This window comes from Notothenia coriiceps, unplaced genomic scaffold, assembly GCF_000735185.1.
Source record: "Notothenia coriiceps isolate Sejong01 unplaced genomic scaffold, NC01 NC01_scaffold00004074, whole genome shotgun sequence".
Taxonomy (NCBI): Eukaryota; Metazoa; Chordata; class Actinopteri; order Perciformes; family Nototheniidae; genus Notothenia; species Notothenia coriiceps.
The window spans coordinates 26,209-49,972 of NW_011336775.1; the positions used below are offsets into that span (position 1 = coordinate 26,209).

Here is a 23,764-nt window from a genome sequence, read left to right on the forward strand (position 1 = left end):
TGGCTGATAGAAACCTTTCAGCACAGAAATGATGATCAACATTTGTAAAGCAGCCTTTAATGAAAAATAAAACGTTTTCCAGTTCAAGCCTTAAATACTAGAACCTGAGACCGCATGTGGAGTAGAACATTTAATATAATTTGAATTATCATTGTATTCCTGAAATCTAAATTCATCTTTCTTATTTCAGCAAAAGAAAGCAAGAGGAAAAAGAGTTTCTGACTTTACGTAAAGATATTAGACATTTATCAAAGTAGCTGTGGTGTAAGTCAAGTGTCCTGGTTTGCAGCAGTTTGGAAGATCCACAGAGAAATGTTATCTTACCGTGTCTGCTGGGATTGGCATGGAGGAGATGTTTTAGTTTGGTCCATGTTAGTCTCACCTCTGACGACACTGGAGCAGAGAGAGAAGCAAAGAGTAACCCAGCACTGATGTCGCTCCTCCTTTGACAAGAAACAGTGTGTGTGTGTGTGTGTGTGTGTGTGTGTGTGTGTGTGTGTGTGTGTGTGTGTGTGTGTGTGTGTGTGTGTGTGTGTGTGTGTGTGTGTGTGTGTGTGTGTGTGTGTGTGTGTGAGTGTTAGAGAGAGACAAAAAGAGAGACTGGCAGCAGGGAGGGGTTAAGGGGGGCTATTAGATGTGATTTATCCCTTAAGCCAGGGTTGCACATTTTAATAAAGGACAGATGGATTCAGACAGAGACGGAGGAGATGTTTGTTTCAGGACCATGGAAAGCACTGGTCTCTACAGCACAAACACACCATATTATCTTCCGTTACAAACGCTGAGGGTGATGATGTGAATAGGTCTGAGTGGCTTTGACATTAAATAAAATGGTAAAGCACTATTAAAATGAGGACAAAAGAGGGTTGCACTGTTATTTTGCTGTAGGACGTTAACCTTTAAGACTCAGTTGTTTTGACCTTTTAACCAAGCTTGTGACGCAGTGTGCCCAAGTTGGTGGATGACCTTACTTTGATGGAATTACCCTAAAGAATAATGATCCCTCTCCATGAAACAATATTGCAAATAAAACAAGGAGTGTGCCACCGCAAAGTCCTGATGATCTGATATGAGAAAAGACAAGATGAGTAATTGAGCTCATCTTGGTCCAGACTAATGACGCACTAATCAGATCAACTTCGGTCTAATAGTTCAATTGATTGGATGAAATGTAAACTGTGTAAGACTTCTGCACATTTTACATTCCGTGTTATCGCTTTGATTTCATATCAAACAGATATTATCTCATTCATGTGATAGAAAAATGCGTTGGTACATTAATGGATGAGCTTCTCTCGATCGTTTGACGATTTATCATGAACACAATCAATATGACTTTACTGTGTGTCTCCACATGTATGTTGTGTTTCCTGTTTCCCTGAAGCTCCCCTCCAATTTAAAAAACAATCTAGAATGTCTTATTATTTGTAGTCTGAATATATTAAAGAGAGAAAATACATTTTAGCTCACAGACATTAAAAAAGGTTGAATTAGGCTCTGGTATTTAGGTACATGAGGAGACACGTCATATCATAGCTGCTGCAACATTGAATGTGTTATCTGTGAGGGTGTTGCAGTCGTTGCATGGTGAGATCACTTAAAAGCTTTCTCGCAAGCACCTTAAATTGCTGGTTAAAGGTAATTAAATCTTTAGTTGTGTTGTGTCAGATGTTTTCCCTCTGTGGTTTTACAGGCAAGCTGAATGATGTTAAATAAACACTTACTGTCTCACACGTCAATGGGAGCAAATAGTAGTGTAACGGGTTAAAAGGAGGGCAGACAGAAACCATAGAGATGCTGCAGGGCATATGTTGTATGTTATTGGAAAGCAAGTGATAAAAGCCATCACCCCTTGCACACTTCCCCTCGCCTCTCTCATCATAATTTGATCCACACATTTGCAAACCTTCTCTGTTTCTTGTCCATGTTAGTTAAACTCTCAGAGCATAAGTCCATGATAAATGATATGAATCTGTTAATGTCTTCAGAGTGAGGGGAACACTATTCAAAAGTTGCCATCCACCACTCTATGCACTCGAGGAATACAACATAAAAAGCAGCTCACAATGAAGCTCTATTCTCCTCACTATATGAAATTAAGCCTTAGGGCTGCAGGGAAATTAGGTCATCTAGTTAGAGCCCGAGCAGATGTTTGAATTGAGAAGGGCCCACACACAATGCCCATCTAACATAAGGCAGCATCACATTTCTGAAATTCACTGGTGCATAAGGTTGTCCACAAAGAGGTGGAATTCAGAAAACCTAAACGTCACACTGCATGCTTTTCTTTGCTCACACAATTATAAACTTCATCATGAGCTAATAGGATAATGTGTATGACACAGACATTTACTGTAACTCTTCTCTGGGCCTGAAGCTAATCGTGACATACAAATCGTGACTCCTGTTCTGAAGACGCATCAAAGATCTTAAATCATGATTGTGTTCATGAACAGTTACTACTGGCACTCATATTACCTGTACATACCATGGATTCCAGTCACAGAGCTGCATATCTGTATTCTTGAGAAAAATAATAACACCTGAAAACCCAAAAGTTGTCAAACTCCTCAAACACTGCCAAATACTGTGGCCATATACTGTAGATGAAAAACGATTCTCTCTTCTGCAAGACAAAAAATACACTGTCAACTCAAGATTTATCCTTAATCTGTTTTAAGGATGTTACTCTGTTTAAAAACATAAAATGATACCATCCATCCATCCATCCATCCATCTTCTCCCGCTTATCCGTGGTCGGGTCGCGGAGGTAGCAGTTCCAGCAGAGAGCCCCAAACTTTCTTTTCCCTGGCCACATCAACCAGCTCTGACTGGGGGATCCCAAGGCGCTCCCAGGCCAGCGAAGAGATATAATCCCTCCATCTGGTTCTAGGTCTACCCCTTGGTCTCTTCCCAGCTGGACGTGCCTGGAACACCTCCCTAGGGAGGCGCCCAGGTGGCATCCTAACTAGGTGCCCGAACCACCTCAACTGGCTCCTTTCGACGCGAAGGAGGAGCGGCTCAACTCCGAGTCCCTCCCTGATGACCGAACTTCTCACCTTATCCCTAAGGGAGACACCAGCCACCCTGCGGAGAAAACCCATCTCGGCCGCTTGTACCCGCGATCTCGTTCTTTCGGTCATGACCCATCCTTCATGACCATAGGTGAGGGTAGGAACGAAAATGGCGCGGTAGACAGAGAGCTTTGCCTTCTGGCTCAGCTCCCTTTTCGTCACAACGTTGCGGTAAAGAGACTGCAGTACCGCTCCCGCTGCTCCGATTCTCCGACCCATCTCACGCTCCATTGTTCCCTCACTCGGGAGCGGTACTGCAGTCTCTTTACCGCAACGTTGTGACGAAAAGGGAGCTNTCCTCCTAGAGTACCGTTGTGCTCTTTCTAACAAAATATCTCTCAGTGGGGCGTGGCCGCGTGGGGAGTGGCACCTTATTTTGATCTAAAGTTGTGTCCTTGGGCAAGACACTCTACCCACATTTGCTCCTGTGGGTAATGTCTACAGTATTGACATTTACATGTCTAATATGTGTAATATGTAATTGTAAAGCGCTTTGAACACCTGTAAAAGCGCTCTAATTAAAAAATGTAATCCATTATTATTATTATTATTAAAGTAGCAGACACAGAATCAGCACTTTTGAAACAGGGCTGAAACAGTGGGGATTATGGGATGCAACAATGCATGATCTGTTTGGTATTTCCAGCCAAACACTTCAGAGACATGTTTTGTATATATCTGAGACCTATAATATATTGATGAAAAATAGTATAATAGGGGACCTTAAAACACTATAAAATATAAATAAATGAATAAACAGTACATTGTGGCTGTGATCATCTTTGGACCGCTTTAAAGTACCTCTTAAACTAATGTGTCTACCAGTTTGTGTACTTTCAAGGAAAATGTTACTTATATGATTTTCATTCATTTAGTGTTTTCAGTTACATATAATTCTGAAGTCAAGTTGTTTAAGGTATGTCTTACTATGCTGTCTAAATAGACTAAACATGTTTTACTTCAAAAGATCAATAATCAGAATTATTCAAAGATATAAAGACAGATTATTGACTCTGGTAACATCAGCTGTGTGTGAACACATAGAAACGTCTCAGGGGAGGTCAGAGTCACCCAGCAACAAACGGAGAAGGATCAAGGAGGATATTCATTCATTCGATAGACCATCCTTTAAAAGAGACACAAACCTACCTCCCCCTTTATATTTATAATGATTAAGCCCCATCAGGTGTCATAATGCCGACACAGACATCTCTATGACAACCGAGCAAACTTCATAAGCCGATGGAAAGAGATGCTATGAAAGCGTCAGAAAAGCCTAACCTCTCAGACTTTGTTAATAAAGAGATTAAATGGAAATACATTCTCAACCTGTTCTATTTATTTAGATTAGAGAGATTCTGACTTTATGATGCTTTATAGCCCTGAGACTACTGCTCCGTGCACTTATGTGATAAGGGACTTTGGTTTGCGAAATTGAAGCATTATGGTTAGATCACAGTTTAAATATTTGGTTAAATAGTTAAATTTTTTACATTCAATTCTAGTTTTTACGTTTAGCCAGTTGCAAGGGAATATTTGTGTTTGTTTTCCCTTTAGAATAACAAGGTGAATGACAAAGGCTTTGACAGCTGTCTGTTAAGAAGAGACTGCACATTTTGAAGAGAGAAGAGGACCATGTCAGTCCTCCAGGTGGCAGCAGAGTCATGAGGCAATCAATCAGAAACCCCACCAGTGGCTGAAGAAAGGATTTTTGATGGGACCTTAAAGTAGAAAGATGATTGCTTTTATATGTGTTCACATGTGATCTGATCAATGGTTATGTGACATTTGTCATAAACTAAATGATTCCGTATGAGCCCCTTAGAATATGTGTCACTGGATCATCAGAAAGATCAAATGATTTAGTCCTTAAAGGGGTACTCAATTGATTTTACACATTAATGCAGTCATCAGTACTTGGACTGTGAGAGCAGTTATATATGTACGTATATATTTTTCATAGAAGAGTATTTGTTTGACGACCTATAGTACAGTGTTTCCCCTATATACAAATAGTGGCGGCGCAGCGCCGCTGTTGAAATATGAGAGCCGCTGCTAGGTACCCAAAAAAAAAAAAAATTGTTTTACTTTTTTTTCTTTTCTTAAAATAATAATAAGTGGCGACCCTTTTTCATTTTTGATTGTTTGTTATGTAGGTTTGTAGTATTTATGTTACTGGCATAGGCAACACATGCGGTCGCCTAGGGCGCCAGATCTGGGGGGCACTGCGCTGGTAGCTCTGGGAGGGAAAAAACATTTTTGACCGTTGCCGCTCATCCAAATGTTCGGCCTTGATGTAACAACATTCATAATTAAGTAAATGTAACACCCTTTTTACCCCGGTTACACGTTTGACTTGCCCTGTACGGTGGGCGCTAGGTTAACTAGGTAAAATAAGATATGAATGAACAACAAAAATAAAATAAGCTACATTTATTTGTTATTGGCTATGGTAGGTTATTGGTTATGTTCACATACTTATTTGATTATTAAAATGTAAACCAATCTTTTTCATATGGGCGTTTTAGAGTTGTACCCCCTAGATCAGGTCTCTAGTAATTGTGTGCTCAAAGTGCACCAGATTGAAGCATTTTACTGTAAAATGTTCAAAAAAAAAATCTTCCCGGGGGGACATACCCCCGGACCCCCCTAGAGGATATGACGTCCACCCCCCAATTCAAACATGTTCATACAATACTGAATACATTTGAAGCCATTTTGACGTCTATTACCCATGTCAATAAGTTTCTGTTTTTGCAGTGTATTTGTCTTTTGTAGAGATTTTTCATTTATCTTTACACATAAAATGTCGCCTAAAATCTCACCTAGGGCAGCAAATTGTCTAGAACCGGCCCTGGTACTAGGCCTAAAGAGCCTTTCTTGTGCTGACACATAGAAACAAATTGGCGGGGTGCACTTTGCACACGCACACACTAAAATAATTCCACGCGCTCCGCGCTCACATTATGGCTGGGCCCACGTGCCTTAGCACCGCTGCTATGACTCCATCCTAGGGGAAACACTGGACCGGGTTCCCAGGGAGTCGCTGTGGGAGGTGCTGCGGGAGTATGGGGTGAGGGGGTCTCTACTCAGGGCCATCCAATCTCTGTACTCCCAAAGCGAGAGCTGTGTCCGGGTCCTCGGCAGTAAGTCGGACCCATTTCAGGTGAGGGTTGGCCTCCGCCAGGGCTGCGCTTTGTCACCAATCCTGTTTGTAATATACATGGATCGGATTTCGAGGCGTAGTCGTGGGGGAGGGGGTCTGCAGTNCGTTAGAAAGCTGTGTCTCTCCTGCACAATCTCATCGGATCCAAATATGGTCATTTCCTTTGTATCAGCAACCAATCGTGAAAGCACAAAGGGGTCTTAAACCAAGAAACGAAATCTCATTGGCTGGGGTCAATTTCAGACAACGTGATTCGTTCAGATGCGTCACGTGGTGTGCTAAAACACTTCCTGGTTAGCTTTCCGCTAGAAATGTAAATCTCAAAATGGCAAAAGAACGGCGAAAAAAAAAAAAGTTTACAGAGAAGATGACAACAATTATCCCTTGCACGAAGCAAGATTATACAAAAAACAAATGACCCCGAACATGAAATACCTTCACGGAGAGCTTCGAGGCGCAAGCTGTCATCCAAAGAACAGGAGGGCTTAGCTAGCGCCTCACAGCAATCTTTAAAGGTTGTTTTCTCAAAATGAGTTTTTTCTCCTACTCTGAGTTCGAAATTTCCACTTCAGTAGCACGTAGATACACCAAACCTTCCAGTTATATTCTAATCCTATCAATATTATGAAGGCTTTTACAGAAGGGTTTGTTCATATATCGTTCATAGCCTATATTATATAACATGTTATACCTAAAAACATGGCGAAAATTTATATTTTAGGGCTGTTGACAGTATTTTCTGATTTATGGAGTGATAAAAAGAGATATCCAAGATCCCTTCTGTAAAAGCCTTAGATACTAATATGACTACAAAATGAAACAATCATTTTGAACCTGACTTTATCCAAAGTTCAGATTTCGGTTCCTGAAATGTGTTAAAATATGCGCATATTTCATTAGATAATGGTTAATTTGCATATTTAAACACGTTATTTCAGAAAACTTGTAATACAAAAGACAATTGCCTTATTGTAAGTAATTAACTGGAGAAGTTTCTAGCTGATACCTTTAAGTTACAAAAATTACCCTATTCACCTGGGGTGTCTCGCCTTAACTGAAACTTTCAGAATCTCTTTACACAGAGGGGACACATGTTCATGTATAAAAGACGTGAAAAAGTGGATTTTGCATAATAGGTGACCTTTAAAAAAGGTTAAAAAAAACTAAGCATCTCTGAGTATCTGTCAATAATTGATCTTTTAAATATAGAGTTATCTGTGATGATTACAATCTCAAATAATTGACTGATGTTTAAACAATAGAAAACAAATGATTTGCAGCTATCTGTTCATCATCCTGTATAACACACACACATGCACACACACACACACACACACACACACACACACACACACACACACACACACACACACACACACACACACGCACGTACATGATAATCGGTCCCACTTGGAGGCCTGGATCTCTGTGGAACATAACAAGCTTCACATTGCTGACATGCTGCTCTTTCTTTTCACCATTCATCTCACACATGAGTCTCTTGGAAGAGGAAGAGTGAAAACCTTTCCTGTTGCTTGGTGGTGCCGTGGCATGGTTGTGTCATGGCAACACTAATACAAACCCCTCTTAACGAAAACCTCACGATGACTATTGGAATCAGGGTTCGGTTGTGTTGACCTGGTGGCCTCTCCTGCTCAAGTGTTGCCCATGCACAGGACAATCTTTCCATGTTCACTTAGAGCGGATCGGGGGGAAATATGGCGCTAGTTTGCATGATGCAAGCCATCTGCAATGGAAATCACATGTAAAGTGAGGAGATGAATTTTGACCACATCAAAACCATTTGCCATGCTATTAATTCATAAAACCATGGAGAATATGATGGTTCATTGGAGGTCAAACTAATTCTGATCATTACAAGATCAATTTTGTAATATTCCAAGTTTAATAATCAAACATTTTTGTGACTATGGATAATCATACAGTCAGCTCAGATAAGTGAGTGCTAATGAGATAAGTGAGATGCCTAAAATAACCACAATGGATATATAGTTTTATTATTTTAACATTCTCATGTACAATCACATTATGTGGGGGAGTTCTCATATCTTGAAATATTTCAGTTGTAGAGATGTAAGGTGCTTTAGGACTAAATCACACAATCATCTGCCGGTCATTTGAATTTCTGGATGTGGGGATGGAGAAAGCCTAACCACAGGGTGTAACCATTGTTTGTTCTTTCATCACCTGACAGGCGCAGGACAGCAGACCTTCCCCAGCACAGAAACTATTAATGGAACCAATTTTGGGGGTGGTTTGTTTATACCCTGTTCTGAAGAAGACAATATTTATTTAATTCAACATATTCTTATAGTTAGAATGACAAACATTTAAAGTACAGTATTAACATACTGATACAACATATTCATGAAATGTTCATTAAAACTCAGAGAAGAGTTGAGAAAGACTTCAAAGTGTTGTGTAAATCACACACATTTATTCTGTTTAAAGAATAGCTTTTGCTTTCAACACTCAAAGTGTCTGTTTGTGCAATACATATCTGGGCTGCACATGCAAACATGCTAAGGGGCATTGGCATCTCATGTGAGAGGCTTTTGATGCAAATCAGCACTGACAGCACGGATGAGGTATGCATTATGTTCATCTCCGCACTCCTATTCATGGGTCGCACACGCATACAAAACAAACATGTGGCACAGTGTTATTGAAGCTGATTTGCTTGTCGTGTCGCCTGGTTGTCTGCACTCCCAAAATGTTCAACAGAACAGCAATAACACATGGTAGAACTGTTATTTGTAAAACCTGATATAATAATAAAAACTGGTCTTTATAACAGATATCCATGGAAGCCAAACCAGAGAAAGAGAAGATGAAAAGGCTAAACAGGTTATAAATAATTTTACTTGTATATTGTCAAATTGATGACATACTACAATAAAGCATTTATGTTTTGACCTATTCATTCAAGATTTATAACATGTAATATAAAATGAATGCTTACTTAATAAATAAAAGTTAACATTATTAAATAGTAGGTCAGACTTTTCTGTAAGGAAGATAAGATTATTTTAAAATTATGAAATTCAAAGTCAACATTCGAAAAATGAAATCAAAAGTATAGTCTACTAAACCAATTATGAAAAGTTGTGATTTTGTCATTTTTTAGAAAATTGTAATGTTCCAGTATTTCAATCATCTAAAATGTTAGACTTTACAAACATATATATATTTACAGAAGCCAGTTTTTTCAAGCAGTAAAAAATAAACAATAAATAATAAATGTTGCCCTTTGATAAGAAGATAAAAACATCCTGTAAGTCAGCATGATGACAAACTTTTTTGAAATATTGAGTTGGTATCTCAAATTAATTGCTTGATAATTTGACCTAATAACTAATTTTTTGAAGAAATTGCCATTATTTTAGTCAAAGTTTGTCAATATAATTACTTAAAGTGTTGTTTTCTTTTATGACATCTGAAAAATACATATTTGTTATATTCTGATCAAACTTCCTTGGTTTCTCTAGTATTGTCTTGTATTAAATGGTATCCAGTGGTGTAAAGTAGCTAAGTACATTTACTCAAGTACTGTACTTAAGTATCATTTTGGGAGACTTGTACTTTTCTTGAGTTTTTCAAGTTGTTGCTACTTTGTACTTCTACCTACAATTCAGAGGTAAAGAGTGTACTTTTACTCCACTACATTTAATACCTTTAATTTCTTTGCAGATTTGGATGAATAATGTGAAATATAAATAAGACTTTAGTTACACCTAGAATAAATTCACAAGCTAACCTGCAGTATACAACGTCATTAAAACTAGCTGCATCTTTACTAGCTTTGATAAACACATTAAAACATAAACAATTATGATTAAAACATATAATATATTATTCGGAATTGGGCCAATTTGCATAATGAGTATTTTACCAGCCTACCAAACTTACTTTTGGTACTTTAAGTATATTTTGATGCTAACATGTTTGTACTTTTGCGTAGTATAATTTTGAATGTAGGACATTTCCTTGTAACAGAGTATTCCTGCACTCTGGTAATGCACAATATCTGAGTACTTCTCCTACTTCTGACGTTATCCACCGTACTCACATCAGACTCAAAAAAATAAGTAGCTTAAACATTTTAAAAAGCTTGTTGCTCTGCAACGCATGCGCAGTTCACAGGTATGTGCGAACAGGAAGCGAACAGTTTGTAGCAGTCTGCTTCTTCTTTCTGTGAATCTCACAGACCGCCGTGCTCCACACTTCTGAGAAGCTAAAACTACACCAGCAGGAAATCCATCTAACGCTTAAGCCACTCGTTTTGGTTAATTACTTAAGTTTGAGTCGATTTAGCCGTGAGTTGTGGAGCTTTGAAAGTGAGGCAAGGGCGTGTTTGATTCTCAAGTGTTGGAGCCACACACCGCCTCCTCCTCCCTCCTCCTCCCTCCTCACTGGATGCTAGCTCGGTAGCCTTTGCATGTCGTTACACTCGTAGTTAAAGTTGTGTTTTAGTCTGCATTTTATTTATTTATTCGGAGGTCAACTAAAAAAGAAGATGGGATGTACTCTGAGCACGGACGACAAGGCGGCGCAGGAGCGGAGCAAGATGATCGACCGCAATCTGCGGGACGACGGAGAGAAGGCAGCCCGGGAGGTGAAGCTGCTGCTGCTCGGTGAGAGAAAGATGGATGGACGGGGTCTCAGTCTAAATGCTGGAGAGGGACTTTCCTACTGCCCACCGTCTGCTACTACCCCAACCCTAACTTAACGCAAACTGTTGCATATAAAAGCACGTGTTTTATTTAAGCTACAATAAGTTACATCTAGCTAGTAAAATAACATGACGGGGTTTCCCTTAAAGAAACTAACAAGTGGTGGAGTTTGAGACATGTCGGGGCGATATGAATGGCCCCGTGGCGATGCATTTGGCTAAAAAGTTCAAGCAAACCTACGCTTTTATCTTCCCCTTCAACTAATCAAATCAGCTCAGTCGTTAACGTGTTCATCGGTTTACAGTGTGATTAGTTTTGTCTCCACAGCAGCCGCAATAACCCAGCCCTAAGTCTGTTAGCTAATTTAGCTAAGCAATTAGCCACTTAGCTAGGTTAGCGCACCGACGCTAGTTCGGATTAGTTAGCCATAGAAAGCTAAACCTCTAACATTATTTGAGGTTTTATCTTTTCAACTGTCCGTCCAAAAATGTATATAATGGTGTAGTTAGTGTTAAATTTCGACTTCATTATTTTACAATTTAAACTACAGTAGCTAGCCATCTTCCTGTTTCTCAGCCATTCAACACATAAACACTAACGTTACTTTAGGCCGTTAGACTCTATGCTACACTACACTACGACTGCGAAACTGTATGAAATTAGCCCGTTTTTAAAAGATTATTACTAAATGTCCGACTGCATCGCAAAAGTTTGTATTTATGGGAAATTGTATTGATTTAGTAGTGGGTTTGTAGGACATGGCCATCTATGCTGCTCAAATAGTTTACATGTAGTTAACTTCAGACGTGGAAGGAAGGCCTGAAAATGTTTCATATAATATCAATCATAACCTTTAATTTATAATTTGATTATATCTTGACATATTTGACTTCATTCTTAATTGTATACTCCATTTAGTTAAGCGGATACGGTGTTTAAGTGATAAACATTAGTGTGGTCATTTGAATATGCTGGTCAATTAGACAGGGACTTGCACTCCTATTTCAATCAGATGGAACAGGCAAATATGTCAAGAAATCCTATCTCTGAACTGTAACGCATTAATGATAAGACAATGAGTCATCTTATAGAGGATCACATCCCTTTTATCGGAATTACATCTCACAGTTTTATCTTCAATTGTTTCAAGGAGAACGGCCACACTATCCCTCAGTTGTTCCTGTTACGGGAAGCTTATGACGACTGCTGGCTCACTCAGTCAGGAAAAGTCGGACAAGAGGTTGCATAGCAACCTATGCAGCCTGCCTGACAGCAATAACCATCTGTGGCAACTATATACACACTACAGAGACATATAGTGGATGCTAACTGAGTGTTAGCCTTGACCATGCTGTTTTGACAATGCAACAGTATTCTGCATCTTTTTAATCCCTGCACAGATAAATGTGTGTTTTTTCAGGCATGTGACTTCCCCACAATCACAGACACTGTACAATGATCAGCCGCAGCCGTCGGTTCCTGTGTGTTTGTGCGTCATTAGAGATGCACCTGATTTGAATGTTCATGGTTTGTTTTTTCCCTGTCACGATTACCACTAGCACCTGCATGACAGGTCTGGGATTGGTTTGTGGGTGTGTTTAATAGGGCAATTACCATTGAAAGCACATTTTCAGATGCATTTTATGCGGTTCTCATTACGATGGAGAGATATCCAACTTTACCTGTGTGCTTATTGCAGTCTGACGCTCTCTCAGGCCTCCCTACGGGGGTGTTTGCATTAATGCACTAATCTAAAAATGACATGCTCTTGAGACAAGTGCTTTTAGTGGGAGGACAGCCTCAGACGTGTATTGATGCACACATACAAATGCAAATGATGAAGATTGATCTTTGTGTGCTTGTAGAGGCATTTTCATTTGCAGAAGCAGCTCAGAGGAACATCCCAGTGGTTGTTGTTCGCTGGGGAGACCTTTTGTGCCCTGAGGCCTGATGGCAATGTGTGAGCCCTGCTCCAATGTAGATCTATCAAACATCCTAGCTCTGACAAACCATTTGACCTTTTCCATGAATTGCATTGATGCAAGTCCTTGCTATAAGCAGCTCATCGAGGTATGAGACAGTTGTTTGAAATTACATTTTATGATGTTTACAAAAATATTAGCTGTGTGTATGTGTTTAGTGAATGTTTATCATATGGGACAAGGTAACTGGTGAACAGTTCTCCTCACTGGGGAGCTGAGAGTCCCTGCAGAGGAAAGGTAATTAAAATGTTGTGTGCTCAGCTGAAAACATGCCTGTATCTCAGAGGAAGCTGTAGGAGAGACTCAACGAAACGATCCTCAAACCTTTTCAAATGGATCACAGATTTGCACCATTGTCAAGGCTCTTGTTTATCTTAAATGTAACCTTTCTAAAGCTGACATCATATTTAAGTTGTTTAATGACCATTATAGGACTCATTTCAATCATATGCACCAGAAGGCTCTGAGTCCAGCAGAGGCTGATACAGCAAGGATTTCAAACCCAAGGTGGTTTAAACTGTTTAATCTTATTGGCAGAGGATCCATTTGATTAATCCAATTACTGTGATCTGTTAAACTGGCTTTACACACTTCAGTGTGTCCGTATGTGACAGTGTAGCTTCTGCTGTGTTGCGACTTGATGTTAAAACGCATGTTTTTGGATTTCAATTAAGAAAAAAAAAAGATAGTGATTCTTATATTAATCAATGCTTCCCCCACCCCTATTCATTCAATGCTGTAATTAGTTTTTAAGTGTATACATGTTTGGTCACCGTGCGACAGGAGAGGCCTTGTCAAACAACACAAACTTAAAGCAGAATGATCCCTACAAGAGTTTTGGTACCACACAGAAAAATCCAACTATGACAGAGCAATAGTTATTTTAGCAGAAAAAAAGCTGTATGCATGTAGTGTTTTTTTTATATAAGCATTGCCAGCAATTCACTTTAAGGGAGTATTGTAAGAGCTATTCTGAAAAAATTAACATTGTATGGAATATATTTTAATTTGTTATGCCATGTGTTCTCTGTTTCAGGTGCTGGAGAGTCTGGGAAAAGTACAATTGTGAAACAGATGAAGTAAGTGTGGAGGGTCAACATTTTAACACCACAACAATAATAGCTAAAAGGGACTTCAGATACTTGGTTTAAAATATACTAGAGAGCACTTAGATTAAAGGCAACCTAAAGAATCCGGTTTTGATGCTAGGTGTGTGACCTTTATCCATGTACTCCGCAGTACTCTGATCAAATACCTGAGGCCTGTACTACGAAGCCGGTTAAACATAACCTGGATATGTTTGAGTTAGCCGGTTGGCCTAATCCCAAACATACGCGCTCTCGCTAAACGGTTTTACGACGCGGGTTATCAAGTGGATCGCTCAAGCCAGCCCTGTCCAACTAGTTAGGTGCGGGTTCACATATAAGGCGTGGTATGGAGCATTCGACCAATCACAAACATGGAGAAGCGTACTGACAACGCAGAGTCATACTTCCTGAATGAAAAGTCAACTATAATATTAGACATATGAAGAAGTTAAACTTTAAACATCCATGACTTAAACACTTTATCCAGGATAAAAGCCACATAGCTGCACCTGCAAGGTGAATACAGCTGGTAAAAGAAAAAGTGTTTGAATGCGTACATTAACAGGTTTATGATATCACTAAGACACGATCTGACTTTAATTACATTTGACTCGAGTGTTTTGTCAACTTAATGTGTTGCTTAAAATAATACTTCTGCATACTGTGACACTGTGAGAGTGTTGCACGGCCAGATACGGCACAGCTGACTCAGATAAGGAGATATATGATACATTATGATGTGATATGCCGCGGACTGTACTTAATGTTACTCTGATCCGGTTACTTATGTTGTGGCAGATATTTAAGTAAGCTTTCTTAACGCTAATGTTATAATAGTCAGATTGCTCTGAAGATGGGAGGTGATATTCAATTAATGTTCACGTTCACACAGTCGGTGATTTTTGCCGTCCGTCTTTCCTGCAACGGCAGCTTTTCTGTATTTCCTTTCTCCTGTAATATGACTTGATCGCTTTAAACTCTGCACACTGAGCTCTGATTTGTAAGCAGGCAGTGCTTTCACGGAGTTGATCTCTTAGCCTGCAACCTAACCTGCTCCGGAGCAGGTTAGCTGCTCAGCATAAGTTACCATGGAGATCTAGCCCGCTAAAAAGAGAACCAGCGTCGTAGGACCGGAAACCCCGAGTTTTCCCTGAAGTTAGCCCGCTAAGCGAAAATGTGGCTTCGTAGTACAGGCCTCTGAAGTGTGTCCTCATATGAGTCTGAGACCACCGTGCAATGCATAGTGAGGCGGCTGAATCCCATTTAACATATTTCTTAGTTTCATACACCAATCAATCATAGTTGTTACACGTCAAAATATCCTTTAATAAATCAACCAAAAGCTTCTTTATTGGATCAATAGGTAGTGTGACTTAAAAACAATGAAATACAGTCTGAGTCCAGATATAGAGAACAGATAAAGAATACATATAAAATGCTGCAAATATTTCTCCTTCATTGTTAAATGCTATTTGAAATGCTCAATAATTGAACAAATGATATTTTCAAAGATAGCTAAAAATTTAAAATAATCTTTAGACTTATTTTCATACCTCATAAGTTTAATTTAATTAATATAGACAGAGTGGAGGGAATGAGAGAGGGGGGGTTTAAATGGAGGTTGTGCACGATTTGTAATCATCGGAAATGTAATATTTTGACTTGTGCATATCATACCTTGACGGGTTCTCCTTGGTATCCATGGATATCTTTCTATATTCTTTATTTTAGTTTTGAATTACTTACTTCATATTTGATAACCCTAGTAAATAGATCTGTTTTTTACAATGTAACTACAATATGAAAAGTACTTGAATTTTCATAAATTTCTCCTACATAATGTATGTGAAAGGAATACAATGGTAACACAACAACCTGTTCACAAGGAAAAACCGAATCCATATTTTGGCCCGGCGATTATAATCATTTATTTCATGGTCATATTAATGAAAAAGCTTCTTGGATACAAAGTGCTGATGTCCCGTCTTTGTGTGCCAGGATCATCCATGAGGCGGGCTACTCAGAGGAGGAGTGTAAGCAGTACAAGGCCGTTGTCTACAGCAACACCATCCAGTCCATCATCGCTATCATCAGAGCTATGGGACGCCTCAAGATCGATTTTGCTGATCCAGCCAGAGCGGTGAGAAAAGGAGAAGGAAAAAAACTTCCACTTCCACTTTTCTCGTGACATTACGAGTTGTATGTCTGCAGCTGTATAGCTCAGTGCTTTGAGAGCAACAACCTGTTAGTCATATGTCGTGCTTCCCTTCTGGGCAATTTTCTTCTCACTTCCTCCTCTGCAGCAGGTCAGGTAGAGCTGGTAGAAGTTTAGTATCACATGCAAACACCTCATTAGAGCAGGGGCTCACTGACATGAGAGCACTCTGTTGGCTCTGCTGTGATGAGGACATTTTGAAGTACCGGTTCTTGGACTGGAGTTCTTCCTGGCTTTACATCACAGGACTTCACAGAAGTAATCAGCAGCGTCTCTTTTTTTGTTGTTTTTTGGAGACTTTGTGCTCTAGGGTTTAGTGTTTTGTATTAGTGAAGTATATAATTGCAATGCCTAAAAATAAACAGGGCAAAGACTGCTGGGTATTTAATTTATTCGTTTTGCTAAACAGGCTACAGTTTCATTTTGTTCTTTTTTTCTTCTTGGCATAACAAGAGGCTTAGTCATTGCTCCAGCGTGACTGCCCTGGTTCTGTCATCGTGACTAATTTTACACCAAAAGCTTTACTTTCTTGATTTGATGCGGTTATAAATCTTAATATTTTTGCCGACTTTCTTGTTTATGATGCCATTTGGCCTTTGAAATCTTATTTAGCAAAAGTGTCATGGTAACAAATACAGGAAAAGTCAGCACATCTGTCATTTTTATTTCCCCACAGCAGTAAATAACTCCTACTGTGATTTTAATCATTCATTAAAATTACATTAATTAGGAATAATATACCATCAACCCAAATCTAATGATTCAACAAATGTACAACACCATGCTCCCAAATGATTTTTTTTTAAAAAATGCACTGAAAACACTATCCTAGCAAAGGTGTCTTGCATGTTTGTGAATAAATATTTGTTCACGACTTATATTGGAGGGTCTTTGTCTCGTTAGGATGATGCGCGGCAGCTGTTCGTCCTGGCCGGCTCTGCAGAGGAGGGCTTCATGACGGGCGAGCTGGCCGGGGTCATCCAACGGCTGTGGAAGGACGGAGGAGTGCATGCGTGCTTCAGCCGCTCCCGAGAGTACCAGCTCAACGACTCCGCTGCATAGTGAGTCGCTGCTTGGACACACAGGAAGTAGTGTGGGACTGTACTTAGAAGAATATCTCCCATTCTCAAATCGTACTCTTCAAAAATCTGTTTATTTTTAATTTCCTTTTTCTCCCCCAAAAGCTACCTGAATGACTTGGACAGGATATCCCACGGTGCGTATGTGCCCACCCAACAGGATGTGCTGCGGACCAGAGTCAAAACTACTGGTATTGTGGAAACACACTTCACTTTCAAGGACCTGCACTTCAAGTGAGTTCAACTTCCACAGTTGGTCCTGCCACTAAACTCTATGAACATGACTAATGATGCTCACTTCTAGTCTGGTTCCTGATCTGACTCGCAGACTTTAGTGATTCAAAAAGGTCTGTTGTTGTTCTCATTGATGGCTGTTTCCATGGTTGGAGAATTATTTGACCTATTAGAGTTAAGGATGAAGACTTCAAGTTCCTGCACAACTCTATTTCAACAGTACTGAAAAATAACATCAGAAAAATATAGATTTCAAATAGACACAGCTGTTTATTTAGTCCTTGTACAAAACACTAGATTGACTAACAGGGTAAAAAACATTAACCGCCCCCAGCAAACACAAGACAACAAACACTCCCACATACAGAAATCCACCATCATAATGGCTTGCAGAATTTCACTTCAGTCAGATGTTAAGACTGGTTTTAACTATTAAACAAGGGAATTTGTATTTTTTTTTATTAAAACAAAACGAGCAATAAAAAAAGAAAAACAGATATCAAGACAAGGAGTGAAAAAGATCAAGGTGAAAGGCTTTAAAAAACACAAAGACTGTTTTGTTGTTGTTATATGGGGTCGACAATTGTGTTATTTGATAGTGAAAGGGAAAATTATACCCCAGGACTAAATGGGAAGCTAGGTTAATCTTCAATGACTGAAGGCTGAAGAGTCAGAGATGAGGGATCTTGTTCAACATCTGTGATCTCTGCAGGATGTTCGATGTGGGCGGACAGAGATCTGAGAGGAAGAAGTGGATCCATTGTTTTGAGGGAGTCACCGCCATCATCTTCTGCGTGGCTCTGAGCGACTATGACCTGGTGCTGGCTGAGGATGAGGAGATGGTGAGACCCTTCTGACCTCTACACACCCTAATACATTTGACTGTCCTGTTCTAAATTCAGTTTGTGCCGTTTCCCTGGTCGGTAACCATTGTGCCTCTTTCCCCTCTTACAGAACCGAATGCATGAGAGTATGAAGTTGTTCGACTCCATCTGCAACAACAAGTGGTTCACAGACACCTCCATCATCCTCTTCCTCAACAAGAAAGACCTGTTTGAGGAAAAGATCAAAAAGAGCCCTCTCACAATCTGCTACCCAGAATATGCAGGTGAGACACACACACACACGCGCAGAGCAGGTGTGTTGTGAATGCAGATACTGTATATGTTAGTGTCACACATACACTATTAGTCTAGCCAGGAATAATCTTACATTTAAAGTGACAGCATAGAGTTTATTAGTGAGGTGGTCTGCAGTTCTTAAAATCATAAACATGTCTCAGTCATGTCAAACTTAAGACCTTGAAAGGTTTTAGGAATGAAGTGAGGTTGTCTAAAATATATTTTGTGTTATTCAGTTCTTAAAGCCCCCGATGAGTTGACTCAAAAGGCAACATGTAGTATATAATTTTGCTACAAACTTATGCCATCATAATTTAACTGTCACATCATAATCATTAACTGACGCTAAATAAAAACATATCATTCTAGAAATTGGGGTTTAAAAACTATGTTTGCTTTTAAAACCCTGAAAAGGTTGAGAGAAGGCTTTCCTGCATTGATTCATCTGTTTTTAAACACCACCGAGCTCTTGTAGCCGCTCAAAGGTGTGGCTGTCTCTACAGAGGCTTTCTCTCTCTTTTCTGTTCTGCTCTTGAACTGTGTGGGCTGCTTTATGTTTACACAATGTGTCTTTGTCACCAATGAGTATTGATATTTAGATTACACAGATTTATCAAAACCCAAAGCTAACAAATTGTTTGATTAAAGGCTAAAACAAGGTCTGCCTTCAGAATCTACCTTGTTTGACCCCAGTGAAAACTGTCAAGAACAATGTTTGTTTTTTAAGCTAAGATGTTGATAGCTCAACCATCAGACCCACCATGTGATTCAGTTTAAGCGTTCCATTTTTAAATGCAGAATAAGCTTCCAAACTTTACCTTGAGTGACTTCCTAGTAACAGATCTGTTAGATGAGTATCAGTCAGGCGACTCTGCCGCTCACAGGTCGAACTGCCAATCAACCAGAATTAAACTTTGTGCCCTACTTTGAAAAAGTATTTTTTCGGTCCAGAGAGGACAAAGAAATGAGGTCAGAAATGTATTAAAATGATATATGCATTTTACCTTCAACCAACTCCAAACCATCATTACAGCAAATAGTCATTTCCAGACTTTCAAAGACCTGTTTTTTCAATGATAATGCCAATTTTAGTTATTTAAAAAATAATTTCAAGAAACAGAATGGTTTCTCTTAATTTGAAAAACAACATTGATCAAACACATGATACAGCAGCAATGCCCCTAGTGGAGACCAAGTACACAGCATGTACTTCGCCCAAACGTCAAACATGACAAAATGGCTCAATCTAGTGGAAAATGGTAAAAACTACAATATTGAAGCCAGAGCTCTAAATTAAAAGCTTGAGAACATACTACAATGGTCATTCATTCAAACTTGTGGTTTATATGCAATATTTCTATTAATGTTTTTCATTAAATTTGATAATTGTCCTCGTTTCTCTCTTTTTATCTCCTATTTGTCTTTGTCCGCCCTTGCTTTCAGGCTCCAACACCTACGAGGAGGCAGCCGCTTACATCCAGTGTCAGTTTGAGGACCTGAACAAGAGAAAGGACACCAAGGAGATCTACACCCACTTCACCTGTGCCACCGACACCAAGAATGTGCAGTTTGTGTTTGATGCCGTCACTGATGTCATCATCAAGAACAACCTGAAGGATTGTGGCCTTTTCTAGGTAACGCGTGCAGCTTCAAGGTTATTCAGGTGCTGTCGTCACATTTTTCTCCTCTAATCACTGGTTCTTTGTTTACTTTGTGTTCAGGCAGCGTGGCGGCCGGCTTGGCGAGTGATTTTATTCAAGGGGACTCTGACTGGAGGGAACTTCATGGACCCTGCTGAGAATGTTGCTTTTAACCTCTTATTAACTTATGTTCATCTCTAAAAGTTTTAAAGACGGTGTGTAGAAAACATTTTGTGTAAAATATTTGTATAATTGTCTATGGCCGGGGATTTTTCACAGGTTTTAAAATGTGCTTGTTTTACCTTATTATCATTATTTTAAATTTTTATATAAGGGGGGCCTTGACATGTTTTTGTCCATGAATGAACACTTTTTTTGTCTTTTGTTTGTAGGTCCTTGTGCCTTGCATGCCTTAGTTGCAGTGTTTTCTTTTTGTAGAGATAGATGTTAGGCTTATGTAGATGTTACCATTGAACTCTTATCAAGCAGCCCCTTCACCCCGCGTCAATATTATCTCTTTTTTTCTCATTATTTCATTGTCGCATCATTTTTTGCCTCCTTGGACAAACAAAGCAAGACCAAGTCACTCTGTAGACCAATTCACTCTGACTCTGACATACTGTGAGTGTGTGTAAACCTTTCAGATGTGTGTTGTAAGCATGTGTGCTGCGAGTGAGAGCTTCGTTCTGATTGAGGCCAAAAGCCTGCGTGAGTGATTGAGTGAGTGAGTGAATGTGTGCACAATATAAAAACAAAGGGACTTTATTCCTCTACTTGTCATCCTCTTTCAAAGTTGTATTTTTCTAAGCGACCAAAAAGAAGCTACTCTGTAATTAACTAATGCACGGTGTCGCTGCGCCGGTACAAACTGTAACATTCCCGATTGAATCACGAAGCAAAGAGAAGCTTTGAAAAGAGGATGCCAATGGCGGCCTTGTAGCAGAAAGTAGGACCATATTTAGATCTGTGTTCAGTGCCCAGGCGGACACGTTGCTGGGTGCACTGTTATTGATCATGATGTGTGATGGTCTCAAGTTACATATCCCCCTAGACCCCCAACCCTCCGTTTCCATTGGATGGGCACATTAGTGGACTAATCTCCATGATTTTGCTAATAAAAGAGCTGCTGTGGTAAAACCAAGGCAACTTATGCAACAAACAAACATCGCTCCTGTCGTTTTTTGGGTGAATCTGGGAATTCTCTTACAGGAAAACATTTTACTGGTGTTGATTTAGGTTTGTGTTGATCAATTAAATGCCAATGTATACATACATATGGCAAACATTCACTGTAGCCTTTCCGATATCAGCATTTGCGGGGGTTTGTATAATTTTGTTAATGTTAATTTTCACTAGTATGTTCTTTTTTTTATGGACAAAATGATTGTCTGGTTAATAAGTTCCAGTCCTAGAACAAGTTACCTACTATAACATCACTGTTAAAATTGTATTTTGATTGTTATAAGTGAAAATCACAGAAGTATTATGATAGAGCAGACAGCTAACAAAGTTAAAACATGTAACTACATTGATTTTTGGACAAGTTGATGTTGCTGTACACTCCCCTCTAGACCAAGACTAACCAAAGTACTCTGCTCTGATTAATAATTTGTCTGATATGTTATTTGGATAAATAATTTAAATTAACAACTTATACATTCTGTAATCAAAAGACAGTTTTGGCAGACTTTAGAATCCATTTAAAAAGACGTTTCCCCAAAAGGTTTAACTTCTGGTCATTAGACGATTTTCTTGACTGGAAAGTGCATTTGTTATTGTTTGTGTCCTCGTAGTCATGCACAGATAAATGTTTCTTCTTCAGCAGATGACTAATAAAGCAGCCTAAAACCGCACATAAAATAAACTGCCAAGCGTAGGTTCAACATATTATTTTAGTTGAGAGAGACGTAATTTAAAACTGAGTAGCATTAAACGTCGAGTTCAACAGTATATAGTTCCATCTAAAGGCCACAGTGTGTAACTGCATGCTAGATGCTCATAAAGGAGACAACTGAGGAAAATCGAATCGCCAGTTTTAATATAATTAACACAGATTGTTCCTGACAAAGATGTATTGGTCTTTTATAGGAAATCTCATTGGAAACGCCCCAAGATTAGAAGGACAAATTAATCCTGAACCAGAATGAGATAGTGATTTTCTTCCAAGCTGTCGTGATTTAAAGCAAAAAATGTGGCCCAGAATCCTCTCCAATATTCATGAGCCGATCACCCGTTACAGGAATTAGTTTTGAGATAGTGAAAGGATTATCAGAACAACTGTCCTTTTCCAGCCATCTCTTTATTTTATATGTTCCACATACACCAAGATTATGGCAACTAGCGTACTGCAAATGGGTCAAAGCAGTGTCAAGGCTGAGTGCTGTCTCACAGACTTAGCTAAACTATCACTGCTCAAGCACAATGATTAGGCATTAGCCGAGAGGACACTATTTTGGGAGGCATTGTGTGATTTAAAAGCTAACTGCAGAGTCATTAAATTAATCCCTAAAGCTCTCCCAGGGAGATCAAAGCGTATGGATATGAAGCTTCTTCAAAACCAAGGTGTAGTTGAGGAAAGAGAAGAGAAGATGATGTTAATGATTGTGATCAAACAGAACATCGAGGCAGACTGCTGCTGACCAGGGAGTCAAAGCAAAAGGAATCCTCTCCAAATATATATCTAGTCTAAAGCAGCTCTTTGAAAACTTTTTATTAACCAGCTCCTTTATTGGATATGTAGACCAATAGGCTCCATATTTGACACTTGAAAGGGTTATCATCAGAGACTAGAAGAGATAGAATTTTTAAGCTATGTGTTGAGGGAAGTCATGAATTTTTATACGAGGATAATGTGTCCATGTAGGCGAGACTCTAACCTGACTGATAGGCCACTTGTCTCTTCCTCAGTCCATGCTACACCCTTTCTCTGCATTAAAAAAAAAAATAGGAAGGTAGGAATATTTGGTAACAGTCAGGCTAACTGGTATCCTATGTTACTAATGTGTCGTTTAGCTAAGCTAAACAGCTGCTGGTTGGGAGCACTTTGTTTGCAGGACAATCATGAGAGGTATTCATTTTCTTTACCCTTGGAAGGCCATTAAACATAATTCCTTTAAAATGTACTTATACGTTGTTGGGTTAGGAGAAGGTGAATGAGCTGTAAAGACTTCAGATCATCTTTGGTGAAGGAAATAATGCCATCAGTATCTCTCAATGTTCTCAAACACATCTTCTGCATTTCTGTACTATCCGCCAACAATGATAAATATGTTTTTGATAAGTTAATATCAACTCATGTTAGCTTATTGTTCCTTCTGGCTCTGGCAAGGAAGTCTGTGTGGTTTGGAGTCAGTCTCAACCTCTTACAGGTGTACTCTGCCATCACAAGTTTCACTACATAATTAAATCTCATTGTGAGCATGGAGGAAAAGCCAACGTGATTTAGTTGCCAATTCCCTAAAGCCATTCAAT

At 39.3% G+C, this 23,764-nt stretch overlaps 1 protein-coding gene across 1 annotated transcript; it reads left to right on the forward strand.

Moving 5' to 3' along the window:
• Positions 1-10,407: 10,407 nt before the first annotated feature.
• LOC104941985 (guanine nucleotide-binding protein G(i) subunit alpha-1) lies at positions 10,408-21,456 on the forward strand. The gene is made up of 9 exons (XM_010767170.1): positions 10,408-10,895; positions 13,953-13,995; positions 16,003-16,144; positions 17,123-17,280; positions 17,404-17,532; positions 18,245-18,374; positions 18,487-18,640; positions 20,097-20,287; positions 20,375-21,456. The coding sequence occupies exons 1-8, from the start codon at positions 10,778-10,780 to the stop codon at positions 20,285-20,287; spliced, it is 1,065 nt and encodes a 354-aa protein (XP_010765472.1). The 5' UTR covers positions 10,408-10,777; the 3' UTR covers positions 20,375-21,456.
• Positions 21,457-23,764: the final 2,308 nt, after the last annotated feature.

Excerpts from the sequence above, each read along its gene's own strand:
- LOC104941985 (XM_010767170.1), top strand. The coding sequence starts at position 10,778 with ATGGGATGTACTCTGAGCACGGACGACAAGGCGGCGCAGGAGCGGAGC. Across the intron at positions 10,896-13,952 it reads GGTGAAGCTGCTGCTGCTCG|GTGCTGGAGAGTCTGGGAAA; the intron begins GTGAGAGAAAGA and ends TCTCTGTTTCAG. Across the intron at positions 17,281-17,403 it reads CTCAACGACTCCGCTGCATA|CTACCTGAATGACTTGGACA; the intron begins GTGAGTCGCTGC and ends CTCCCCCAAAAG.